This window comes from Podarcis muralis, chromosome 10 (assembly GCF_964188315.1).
Source record: "Podarcis muralis chromosome 10, rPodMur119.hap1.1, whole genome shotgun sequence".
Lineage (NCBI taxonomy): Eukaryota > Metazoa > Chordata > Lepidosauria > Squamata > Lacertidae > Podarcis > Podarcis muralis.
Genome location: NC_135664.1, coordinates 53,461,561 through 53,474,291, shown reverse-complemented (window position 1 = coordinate 53,474,291; position 12,731 = coordinate 53,461,561). Strand labels below are relative to the sequence as shown.

Here is a 12,731-nt window from a genome sequence, read left to right as displayed (position 1 = left end):
AGAACTGCATCACAAAATCTGGAGAAGTGTGAATTTCGAATGATGGTTGCGTTTGAGTTCTCATACTGTTTTGAAAGTGTGTGTTAATTAGGTCCCCAGCCCACCCCGATTTAGCATTTCCAAATGTTGTCTTTGAGAAAACTTTAGAAAACAGTTAGGCCCAATTCACATGTCACAATCTTGACTTAACCTCATGTCTTATTGAACCAAGAATGAGTATTGGACCTGCATGGTCATCACACCCTCATGCTTGCTGCTTTGTGGTCCAGCTTTAGCACTTAGATGCATGTATGCATACATCATTTTATTTGTGTGCAACCTTTCCTTAGTTAAACCATGCTCAAGGGGGTCTTCAACGTGAAGAATTACAAAATCCTAAGCAATACCCCACCCCAAGAGTCTGTTCAGCAGCCTCAACTTTTGTAGCTGGAGTCAGTCAGGGCCCCACCCTCCCAGGCCTGGCAAAAAGGGCCTGCAAATCAGGGAGCAGGTCTTCCAGGACTCACAGCCAAAATGGTTGTTTAAACCACAGTTTCCCATTACGTCTACCCTGTCCTTTTACCAAGAAAGAGTCCAAAAGGCACGATGGAGCAAAGAAGCAAGTCCTGTGGTTGTAGCACTGCCGATAGCCCAAAGTAATCAACTTCCTTTAACAAAGCAAGAGTACTGGCTCTGGTTTTGCAGGCTCCATATCCAGCACTTCAGCTCATCTCGGTTTAATCTCAGTTTATGAAGCCAGGATCAGATCCAGTTAATCAAAGACATTTTTAAACAAGTTCACTTCCCTTCCTTCTTTTTCAAATTAAGAACCCCCGAAGATTCGTCTGCCAAGACACTTAAAGCAAACATACGTTCGAAGGGTTGGAGAAGCTGTGAATCTTGTTATTCCCTTCCAGGTAAGAAACAAATAAATATAATTCTTTATGTGAATGTTGCATGACACAGGCAGCCGCCCATTTACGCAGGGGTTACATTCCAAGGCATTGTGCACATCGGTGATATCACATATAATTAAAACCCATTGAAACAGCCTTCAAACACCCCACTCTGCCCCCATTCTGCCCTTTTAGTCACGTTTCAGTGACGTCTTTATGACATTTCTGGATCACTTCTGGGTTTGACGTGATGCATGTATACACGGTCACATACATATTGAACGCGTATAAACGGAGGGCTGCCTGTATTGTCAAAACAGCAGCGTGTGCTACTGGATTTTCTGCCTGTGTTCAATAATATGCAGGTCCTATCACTGGAGGTTGTTTTTTTTTTATAAAAAAAGTTCATATTAGTTTCCAGTAGTCCCAGAACTACTCAGGACTATCAAGAAGTTACTAGAATAAACAGGTATTTCAGCCTCTCATTGAATACTTGTAGGACCAGAAGAGGAAATTATGGTATCTGTTCAGATGTACTAGCTGGTAATGTCAAAAACGTTAAAGAGTATATGCTAAACGCCCAAAACTATACTAATACTGTGCTTATCATAATAGTACATATATGTGCATTGTCAGGCCTATTTCAGGATGTTCATTAATGTTTAAAGCCCTAAAGACTTAGGCCCCAAATATCTGAAAGACTGTCTCCAACCCTTTCAACCTTCTCAGGTGTTAAGATCTGCAAAAGGGGCTCTCTTGCTAGTCCCTGTCACCCCCAGAAATGTGGAGAATGGTGGCCTGAGAGTTCTCTGTGGTAGCCCCCAAATTGTAGACCTCCCTCCCCACAGAGGTGAATCTAGCATATTCATTGTACAGCTTTCATCATTTACTGAAGATGCACTTATTTACCCTGGCATTTGACAGTTAAAGTATTTTGCTTTGTCGGACCCACATTTTTAAAAAAAATACCATATATTGTTCTGCTTCATTTTGAACTGTTTGAACTAATTGTAGCAGTTTAATCTGTTGCATATTATATTGGAGTAACCCACCCTGGGACCTTACACAAAGGGCAGGTAAGATATCATACAAATAAACAAAATATCAGAAATGCAGCTTTCTCTTACTGTCATTTAAGTCACAGGGAGTTATTTTGAAGCCTCTGCCTTGAAAATAACTTGACAAAAGAACTGCAATATATCTCAATGTGTTCAGAATGAACCTGCAGTTATAGTTCAATAAGCAGCTCCTTGACTTAAACATGCAGTTCTCTGTTTAACATTATTTAAAGATCACTGTAAAATGATCATATAAAATTTGGTCTGTGGACATGTTTGTTTGTTTTCCCCCCACAGGGAAGACCAAGACCTAAGGTCTCTTGGAAGAAAAATGGAGCTCATGTAGATAAGAACCAAATTAACATCCGCAACAGTGAAAATGACACAATCATCTTCATCCGAAAGGCAGAGAGGATCCACTCTGGGAAATACGACATGAAAGTCAAAGTAGACAATCTGGTGGATAGAGCCACAATAGAGATTCAAATAGTTGGTACGTGTAAAAATTTGGAAGCGATAAGAATATAGGCTGTTAACTGGGATGTACTAGCAATCCTTTGGCATGTTTTGGGCATTCCTAAAACGACTGCAAGAAGCTAGGAGTTAGTACCCACTCTCTTGTATGTTCCTCTGTGGTGTCTGGAACTGCCTGCTACAAGAGACAGCATATTGAGATAGATACATCATAAGTTTTAAAAATATAGTTGAATCCTTTATTACTCTGTGCATTAAAATTGCAGGGGGCTGGACTAGATGACCCTTGTGGTCCTTTCCAACTTTACAATTCTATGGTTCTATAAATTTCAGAATATGACACACTTCTTTCTGATATCGCTTTAATCCTCTACTTCAGAACAAGAGTGTATATTGGATAAATGGAAGGGGAAAGTTCAGGAAGTCAAACTGGACATACATTCCAGCTATTTAACTTTGCCGAATGATTACATTTTATATTTATCAATAAAAAGCAAAGGGAACTGTGTTGTTACATTAAAGCTCCAAATCCTTAATAGATTAATCCTTTCGTTAGAGCAAACCAAAATGTCACAAGAATGATCATGCTTTCGAGCTCTCTAGCATTGTTCTTCAGGATAGAAGTTTAAGAAGGCAGGGGTAAATGGGACAGGGAAAGAGCTGGTTTGATGTTGTAATCACGTCTGAATTTGGTCACAGTCTTAAGAGGGAATGAATTGCAAACTCAGTTGGATTAGGTTCTATCCAAATATAAAATCCAAGAGTTACCCAGATCTCTCTCCAGCTTTAAGCGAAACACACAGATTCCTTTGTTAGAGGGAACAGAGGTAAAGAGAAAGAAACGTGGCAGACTTTTTATGAGCAAAGCTAGAAATTAAATTTAGGGATTGTACTAGTTGTTGTTATTGTTTTTAAGTCAATACAGTAGAAGCCAACTAGGATAATCTAGTGGCTCCAGGGAGCAATGTAACTGTTAATCTTCCTGCTGTGATTGCACCTGACCTAGTTTCTGTGTGAGTCTGGAAGGTTTTCCTTATTATCACAATGAAAAATAGTTTCTCACAAATATGCCTTTGAGAAAGTTAGATGGTTTGAGGATACACATGCTGATGTTTCTGAAATCTGCTCTTTTTCAAAAAATATTTAGAGAATGTCAGCCATTCATTCTTTGCTTAAGTATCTTAACTCTTATATTTGAAGTTTTTAAATGCGATACTGACATTTAAGTTGATACAAGTAAAACCTGCAAGAAAATGATACAGTTTATCCTCATCTTCTAATCAGAGTGTTCAGTGTTTTAGCAAGCTAATCATGATATTCTCCAGAATGCTCCATTATTACTTACACACCTTTGATACTTAACGTTCAGTGGCTACTGGTCATGCTCACTCTTCACAGAGCTATTATTATTATTATTAGCCCTTGAGTTGTTTTTAAATACATTTTGTACCTATACAAGCCTCAGGTTTCCCCAAGCATGATACATCCCTCTAGTTTCTCAATTTCTCCCTATACTCATCACCTAAGTGTGCAATTGGGGGAGTAATGGGACATATATTATTATCAAATTAGTGTGGTTGATATTTCCAGGTGATCAGAACCTATGCTGCAGAGGTAACCTCTTGAAACCCCAAACCACACAATTTGGGTAGATATTGTGCTACCTCTTCCCTCAGTGCTGGCATCATCCACCTGACGCACATGATCATTAGAATACAGATGTTACCACTGGAGTGAGGGACCAGCCTGGCAGTTATATGAATCAGTCTGTAGTTCCATTTGATTCAGTAAAACTAGAAACTCAGTTTCTGCAAGTGAATAACAGCCAGTCCTATGGAAATTTGCACAGAAGTTAAGGCCCACTGAGTTCAATCATGCTTTCTGGAGAGAGGATCTATTTTCCCTAGGCTCACTGTAAGCCCTGCAAAGACAGCAGCAGGAACACCAGAGAGCTGGAAATAAGTGTTAATGTCACCCACCCCAGCATCTCTCTTGGCTTCTCCGCTACTGAGAGGCAAGTAAGAAGCTGCATTTTATCTGATCACACAATAATCCCCACAACTACAAGCCAGTTCTGCCTGGAAGCAGGCTTCCTGCAGGGGAATTAGCCTATGGTGTCTGGGCTCACAGTAGGTCCCTAAAGGCAATAGGAATGTAATGTCTCCCCTCTCTGTTGGTCACCCCACTACCAAGTGAGACAAGTTAATTATTTTGTTCTGTATTATTATAATATGTAAGTCACTTGGGGGATCATTTGATGAGGAGACAGGAAATACATCTTTTAAATTAGAGTTGGGGACAATCTGGCCTGTGGCCACTTTTGGCCTCCCGGAGGTCCAGTTTGGCCCACGAGGTCATTTTCCCCCAAACCATGTGCACCCAACCATCAGCCAACATAATTCATGACATCATCTAATGGGTGCTAGTGTGAGGTTAAATTCTGTGTTGGCCGAGCAACTCTTGTTTCCAGCAGTGAACAGCAGTGTGAAACCAAACTGAAGATTTAGCCACTGCTCATCAGTTTGTGGTTAACTCATGGCTTGTTTAACACTTAGGCAAATTGAGCATATTGTTGCTGTAGAAAAGTGTGAAATATTGATGGTGCTACTTTATTGCCACAGATCGTCCAGGCCCACCACAAATTGTAAAAATTGCAGATGTCTGGGGAGAGAATGTTGCTTTGGAATGGCAGCCGCCCAAGGATGATGGCAATGCAAACATAACTGGGTACACAATTCAAAAAGCTGACAAAAAAAGCATGGTAAGTAGACTTTTTGACCCAGCAAATCTTAGGATGAGACTTTTATGTGCAAGGTTGTTTGGAAAGGTTGCTACTTCTTGTGGATGTTGTGTGCTTTTGTGATACAAGATACAAGCTGCCTTTTCAGCTGCTGCTGCTGCTGCTACAAAGGACTTTACAACAAATTTGACCAGCACCTGTGATATTTGTGGCCAGGAAAATCCCTTACTTCATAAGACCATTGGATATTTTTCTCTGCTGCCTATTAACTTCAAAATCAGCAGTGCTGTTAATTAATTTTGCACTCTGGACCTGTTGGTAATGTTTAGATGGTTTCCCCCCAATGTGCTCTCTTCAATTGACTTGAGGAGTAAATCAGTTAATACATCTTTTTACTAAATAAGTAAATGAAACAAAGCCCAGTCCTCTCCTGCCCTGGTCCCAGTTGCTGTGACTGTTGTGAACTTTATACTGTTTGCATTGCTGTTACTTCTCTGCCAAGCTGAACAAGAGTCTTTTGAAGTGTGCTTTGCACGCTGTACTCAATAAAGTATTCTTGAATGGATTTAATCTTCCATTAACAGCATTGCTGCTTTAAAGTGGATAACTATTCTAAGCCAGCTATATAATATACTCACCCAGGCATAAACCACCCCAGACCCTGCAGTCATCATGTCACAACCTTCTCTGTGTGCCCCCTATGAGGGAGGTGCAGAGAGTGGCAACACAAGAATGTGCCTTTTTAATGGTGACCCCCCTGGGTGTCATGGATTGGCTGCATGCAAAGCAATGGTGGGAGGCACTAGCTGGGAAACCCCCAAGGGAACCTCCAAAGTAAGAAGGCTCAGAGCCCGGGCATTGGTGGTGGGATGACGGTGAGTGGTCATAGGGAGCAAACTGGGAGCAGGAGTTGTCAGAAGCTGAAGAGATAACAGGGTTTTGTGAGCAGGAAAGGCTGTGGCAGGGAGCAGTTCAGAATCAGAGGCAGAAGCTTCTCCCCCCCTAGTTTCCCAGAATCCAAAGAGGTATGAAGAGGGTGGAGCAAAGACAGGCAAGACGAAGGAGCCTCAGACTGCAGATTGAATTAGGTCTGCACATGTGAATATGTCTATACAGTGGTACCTCAGGTTACAGACACTTCAGGTTACAGATTCTGCTAACCCAGAAATAGTACCTCGGGTTAAGAACTTTGCTTCAGGATGATAACAGAAATTGCACGGTGGCAGCAAGAGGCCCCATTAGCTAAAGTGATACCTCAGGTTAAGAACAGTTCCAGGTTAAGAACGGACCTGCAGAACGAATTAAGTTCTTAACCCAAGGTACCACTGTATATAGATATATAATACATAGGCTGTGCTTCTAAGCTTTTCGTTTTATTTTGGTTTGTATACAGTGGTACTTAGGGTTAAGTACTTAATTGATTCCGGAGGTCTGCTCTTAACCTGAAACTGTTCTTAACCTGAAGCACCACTTTAGCTGATGGGGCCTCCTGCTGCTGCCGCCCCGCCGGAGCACGATTTCTGTTCTCATCCTGAAGCAAAGTTCTTAACCCGAGGTACTATTTCTGGGTTAGCGGAGTCTGTAACCTGAAGCGTATGTAACCTGAAGCGTATGTAACCCGAGGTACCACTGTACTTAGTTTTAATGTTTGAAACACTTTTGGGGGTCAGTTCTCAGCGGGGGCAGGGGGACCTACTAACAAATACAATAAATAATGATTTGGAAGAGGTCTGTGAGTGGCCATGCTGATTCTGAGGTTTACTGCTGAACTGCTTTGTTGAATTTATGCAATGCAATGTTTTGACTATGTTTAAATGAATTTTTCCCTGGTTTCATCATGTGTGTTCACTGTTCTGGGATCACAGGGTTTAAAGGGCAATCTATAAGTGTAAATAAGAAAAAGCAAGCAAACTAAGTAATGTGGACACAACTCCTTGCAATGGGAAGGGTTTTGCATCCCCCCCCCCCCAGTCTCTGCCTTTCTTATCTGTGGTGCACTTTAGCAATCAACAAACAAAGTGAACTTTGCCTTGTTCCCCGCCCCTAAGTTCAGAAAACTCAAATTTCAGCATATTGCTTTTCCTAGAATGATCATCTGGACTACTAAAGGGAATGTGCCAATTACTAGAATTCACTTTCTATTCATATTTTACTGCAAAGCATATGTAAGTCAGTAAGTAAAGGATTTCTTACTTCACATTTCATGAAGTACAGCTTCATCAAAATAGTACAGCTATTCAAAAAGCTTATCATTTGCCATAATTGGGTACTTTGGAAAACCTATGAAATGGTGTATGGTATATGGTACAGTGGTACCTCGGGTTAAGAACTTAATTTGTTCCAGAGGTCCGTTCTTAAGCTGAAAATGTTCTTAACCTGAAGCACCACTTTAGCTAATGAGGCCTCCTGCTGCTGCTGCGCGGCCAGAGCAAGATTTCTGTTCTCATCCTGAAGTTCTTAACCCAAGGTACTATTTCTGGGTTAGCGGAGTCTGTAACCTGAAGGGTAGGTAACCTGAAGCGTATGTAACCTGAGGTACCACTGTATATGGTTGCTGTTTTTGTTACATAAGCAGCTGCTACTTATAGAACTAAATGGCTATTTTTACTTCTGTTTCACCTATTTTGAGCTTGGGCTTTTTGATGAACTTTCTTACTTCCTTTAACATTTGATCTCTTTGTTGTCTTCTCAGGGGAGCCATTTATGAAATGTCACTTTGCTTAGTAATGGACGCAAGTCCTATGCATGCTTCCCTTGGAAGTAAGTCTCACTGAACTCAGTGGGCCTTACTTATGACTTGATAATCACGGGATTGAGTTGTTCATAGCAATTTAACCTGGCCTTGTATCTTGCAGGAATGGTTCACCGTCATTGAACACTACCACCGGACCAGCGCTACCATTACTGAACTTATCATTGGGAATGAGTATTTCTTCCGGATCTTTGCTGAAAATATGTGTGGCCTCAGTGAGGATGCAACAAGGACAACGGAGAGCGCTGTGATTGCCAAGGATGGTTAGCTAGATTAACTCTGAAACTATGACACTGAAATAGAATACAACACAGAGCACAGAGCACTCATTTCTTGGAGTTGAGGCATAATTTATTTGTCTTTGAGAGAGGAAAAGCCACTTGTTTGTTCAAGTTACTTGGATGATAAATTCACATAAGATGTAGAACTCACTCACCAGAATCACTGAGAATTTTATTTTTACCTTCAATATAATGCTGAAACAACATTTCAGCTGGCCTGAATGTATAGTGGTCTGATTTTGCCGTTCTGCACAGTGCACAACCAAGTGCTCATAGTGTGGATTTACTGTATTTTTCGCCCCATAGGACGCACCGGCCCATAGGACGCACCTAGTTTTTTGGGGGGGAAATAAAGGGGGAAAAATTTTATTTCCCCCCCAGGTGCGCTGTGCTAAACCCGAAGCTTGGAGCGTGCAGAGCTCAGCCGCCCCAAGCTTCTGGGTGCCAGCAAGGTCTCCGCTAGCCCTGGGAGAGCCGCGCGGCTCTCCCAGGGCTAGCGGAGCACTGCGCTAATCCCGAAGCTTGGGGCGTGCGGAGCTCAGCGCGTCCCAAGCTTCTGGGTGCCGGCAAGGTCTCCGCTAGCCGTGGGAGAGCCCCGCGACTTCGCGCGGCTCTCCCAGGGCTAGCGGACCGCTACGCTAGTCCCGAAGCTTGGGGCGTGCGGAGCTCAGCGCACCCCAAGCTTCTGGGTGCAGGCAAGGTCTCCGCTAGCCCTGGGAGAGCTGGGTCTCCCACGGCTAGCGGATAGCTTCCTGAAGCCTGGAGAGCGAGAGGGGTCGGTGTGCACCGACCCCCCTCGCTCTCCAGGCTTCAGCGAAAGCCTGCATTCGCCCCATAGGACGCACACACATTTCCCCTTCATTTTTGGAGTGGAAAAAGTGTGTCTTATAGGGCGAGAAATACGGTACTCATTCAGTTCATTGCAGGAATGCTGTCGAGTTTGTGCTGAGAGCCAGTTCACATAATTGGCTCACAGCAATCACATTCCATTCAGGCAGATGTATGTATTTGTTTGTTTATTTAAGTATTTAATAACCTCACTTTCCTAAATGTATATCAAGGTGGTATACAGCATACGAAGTTATAATAAAATCAGCAGAAGCATCCATATAAACATCATTAGAACATCAATAAGTCCCAGTTATTTAAAAAGAGAAAAACATATTGCAAAGGCCTGTCTAAACAATGCAATATTCAGAATACTTCTAAAGTGCATTTGTGTGTGTCTGTGTTTGTGTACAGACAGACAGACAGACAGACAGACAGACAGACAGACACACACACACACACACACACACACACACCCCAACCTAGTTTTGAGGAAAGAGGAAGATGGTCAGAAAAGGCGAATGCGTCCTGTCACTGCATATTATGCCAAAGCCGTATTGCTCCTAAAGCCCATAAACTACTTACTATCCTATTTTGAGAACATAAGGAAGACTTAACCTGTGTCTGCTTTACAAGGGAGATTTGGCCAGCTCTTGCTTTATTGCAGAACTGCCACATCCCACTTCTTTCCATGAAAGGTATTCTGCTTTGAGCAAAATGAGGATTCTGAATGGCTATGCTATCAGGCATAGCAAGCAACGGAAATAATAAGAGTACACTCCAGGCCTCCTGATTAGCTTGTGGGCTTTCCATAAGCATCTGTCTGGTTGGCCACTGTGGAATACAATGCTAGATTAGATACACCATTGGTCTGATCTAGCAATCCATACTTTTCACTCAGTCTTGGAGCTCAACCTCAGGTTGTGGCACCAGGATGGTGAAAGCTGTAGTAATTAATGAGCTGCTAAGGTGCCACCTCTTCCACACACTTGCTCTTTAGTTCAACTTCAGCACCTGTGGACAGGGAAGAAGGAAAACATGGAGTCAGTGTAGAAATGAAAAAAATAATAATTGAGGGATTCTAATAGTATAAAGGATAGACTATCATAGTTGGTTGTGGTAAGCAGAGTGAAGGTTCCGAACAGGGTTGTTAAGATGTAAATAGTATTTCGTGACAATGATTCTCCAAAATCCAGTATTCCTCTAAAGCAGCCTGTGTTAATTCTCTTTTGATTTAGTGTTGATGTGTGTCACATGCTAGGCCTGCTCTTATAATTCTACATACCTGTTAAAAGGAACAGTATCAGTCACACAGTATGGCTAAAACAATACAAAATACTATTTTTTCTAGCAGTTCCTGAACTTTTGTTTTGCAGGGAAAGTCTACAAAAACCCAGTTTATGAGGACTTCAATTTCAACGAACCACCAATGTTTACCCAGCCTTTAGTTAATACATATGCTGTGTCTGGTTACAATGCAACTTTGAACTGCAGCGTCAGAGGAAATCCCAAGGTAAGCTATCATGCTGAATGACATAAAAGTCTGTACATCAACACAGACATTTCCAGATGGGACAGTGCTTCAATCTGTTCACAAAGCAGGCTGGAACTTAGCAGGCAATGGAAAGATTATATAATAAAGTAGGCTTCACCAACTTAGTGCTCACCTGGCTGGGTCTGATGGGAATTGTAGTCCAAAACATCTGGAGGACAACAGGTTGGCAAAGGCTGTAGCAAAGACTGGATTCCTAAGATCCCCCCTCTTCCACACTCCTGCTGTTTAGCAAAATGGATAAGTAATCCCAAGACCAAAAACAACCTACTTTGCTTCTTCATTTCTACTGTGTAGCTACTGCGGTACTTATTCGTTCATTAATTTTATTTATACCCCGCCTTTGTCCCAGTGAACGACCCATGGCTGCTCACAGCATAGATCAAAATAGATACAGCTAAAAATGCACAATAAATATAAATATTGAAAAACAATTAGTAACCCAATTAAAACGGTACAGTACCAATACACAAGCCAAACACCCAATCTCAGCAGACCCTGCCACAACAGCCAGTTAATGGCCAAGGCCTTTCTGCGCAAAAAAAGTCTTTGCCTGCCACTGAAATCAAAGCAAAGAGGGGAGCATCCCAGCATCCCATGGAAGGGACTTCCACAACCTGGGAGCAGCCACCGAGAAGGCCCTCTCATACTACTTAATTCTTTCCTAACTACAAACTTGAGCTTACTTACGGTTGCCAAATTTTTACTCCTTCTGAAGCTTTCCTGGCAGCTTGAGACTCAGAAATTAAGCAGATGTCTCATTTCCCTGTTACTTTAGAGAAATTGGGAGAGCATGGTGAGCAAAATATTGGGAACTTCAAATACACCTTCTTTTTCTATAGACATGATCACCTTAATGGACACCATTTTCTTTAAATTGGATAATAATCTGGATAATAAGTCTATTGGGAATGTTGGTTTTGAGAGGTAAAGGAACCTGCCTTGGACTTTCCTCAGAATCTTCACACCTAACTATAGAATTTAGGAAATAACAGTAAAAACAATCCAAACAGGTGTCCCACTCCACAAACCCAACTAACTAATATAAAACCTAACCTAACGGATATAAAACCACAAAAGGAAATGTAACTTGTGCTTTGTTTTGAACTACTCCGTGTTGCTGTTTTTTAACTACAGCCCAAGATAACATGGATGAAAAACAAAATAGTTATCATGAATGACCCCCGGTACAGAATGTTTGGTAACCAGGGAGTTTGCACCTTGGAGATCCGCAAGCCGAGCCCCTTTGATGGTGGCACATACACTTGCAAGGCTGTCAACAGTCTGGGTGAGGCAGAAGTTGAATGCAAATTGGAAGTTAAAGGTAAGGTTGTCTCAATGAACCCAAAATTGTTTTTGAGGGGAGAGAAATATAGATCAGGTCATGAGGCCTACTTTCTTAATGTTTGTGATCATAGCAGAGAGCTACATTTTGCTATTTGTTGTTGTTTAGTTTGGATGAGTGAAATTAAAAAGTGAAATGGTGATAGACTATTATGAGGAAGCAGTTGATTTATTGACCATTTATTTATTTACTTGTGTCATTTGTAGTCCACCCCATAACTGAAAGGTCTCTGGGTGGCCTACATTAAATAAGTAAACAACAACAATTGAAGTAGAAAAGAAGTTGTAAAACCACTTAAAGCACACACACACACAAAGAAAACAATACCAAGATGTTGGTGAAATATTTTTGAATGTCAATAATACATCTCAAGAACGTTATAGGGAGGATACAAGGATGATATGTGATTGGATCTCCATATGTTTCTCTTTAAATTTATTTAATGTTTTATTGGTATATTGCATTTCTGTTTGTTCTGGACTTTGATTAACTGTTTGTGTAATTTATTGGTTATCTTGCCCAGCTCAAAACAGGACAGAGGTCCCACAAAATGTCCGTGCTTATATAGGATTGAGCATTAGGGTAGTCCTATTTCTTGACTCTTTTTTTACTCTGTTGTCCACATAGAAGCAATGACATCATCCCAGGCAGAGCTCACTGTTCACCATGAGAAACAATTAGCTATAGAAAAGCCATTTCGTTTATTTTCAAGCGTAAAAGGTCAGGTTGGACTAATCTTTCATTATAAAGCATAAGCTTTCCAGTTATAAATCCCACACTGCTGCAGAAACTCAATCTGTAATTACATTACTCACAATCCAGGATA

At 41.5% G+C, this 12,731-nt stretch overlaps 1 protein-coding gene across 10 annotated transcripts in view; it reads left to right on the top strand.

Annotated features, from left to right (window-relative positions):
• The window catches only part of MYBPC1 (myosin binding protein C1), a 93,033-nt gene that overhangs the window by 73,392 nt on the left and 6,910 nt on the right, over positions 1-12,731 (top strand). For all 10 annotated transcript variants that reach the window (XM_077935041.1, XM_077935042.1, XM_077935036.1 and 7 more), the window contains 6 exons: positions 808-896; positions 2,231-2,426; positions 5,029-5,168; positions 8,003-8,162; positions 10,385-10,521; positions 11,698-11,884. In XM_077935041.1, coding sequence (XP_077791167.1) covers positions 808-896; positions 2,231-2,426; positions 5,029-5,168; positions 8,003-8,162; positions 10,385-10,521; positions 11,698-11,884 — 909 coding nt within the window. The remainder of the gene's footprint in view (positions 1-807; positions 897-2,230; positions 2,427-5,028; positions 5,169-8,002; positions 8,163-10,384; positions 10,522-11,697; positions 11,885-12,731) is intronic.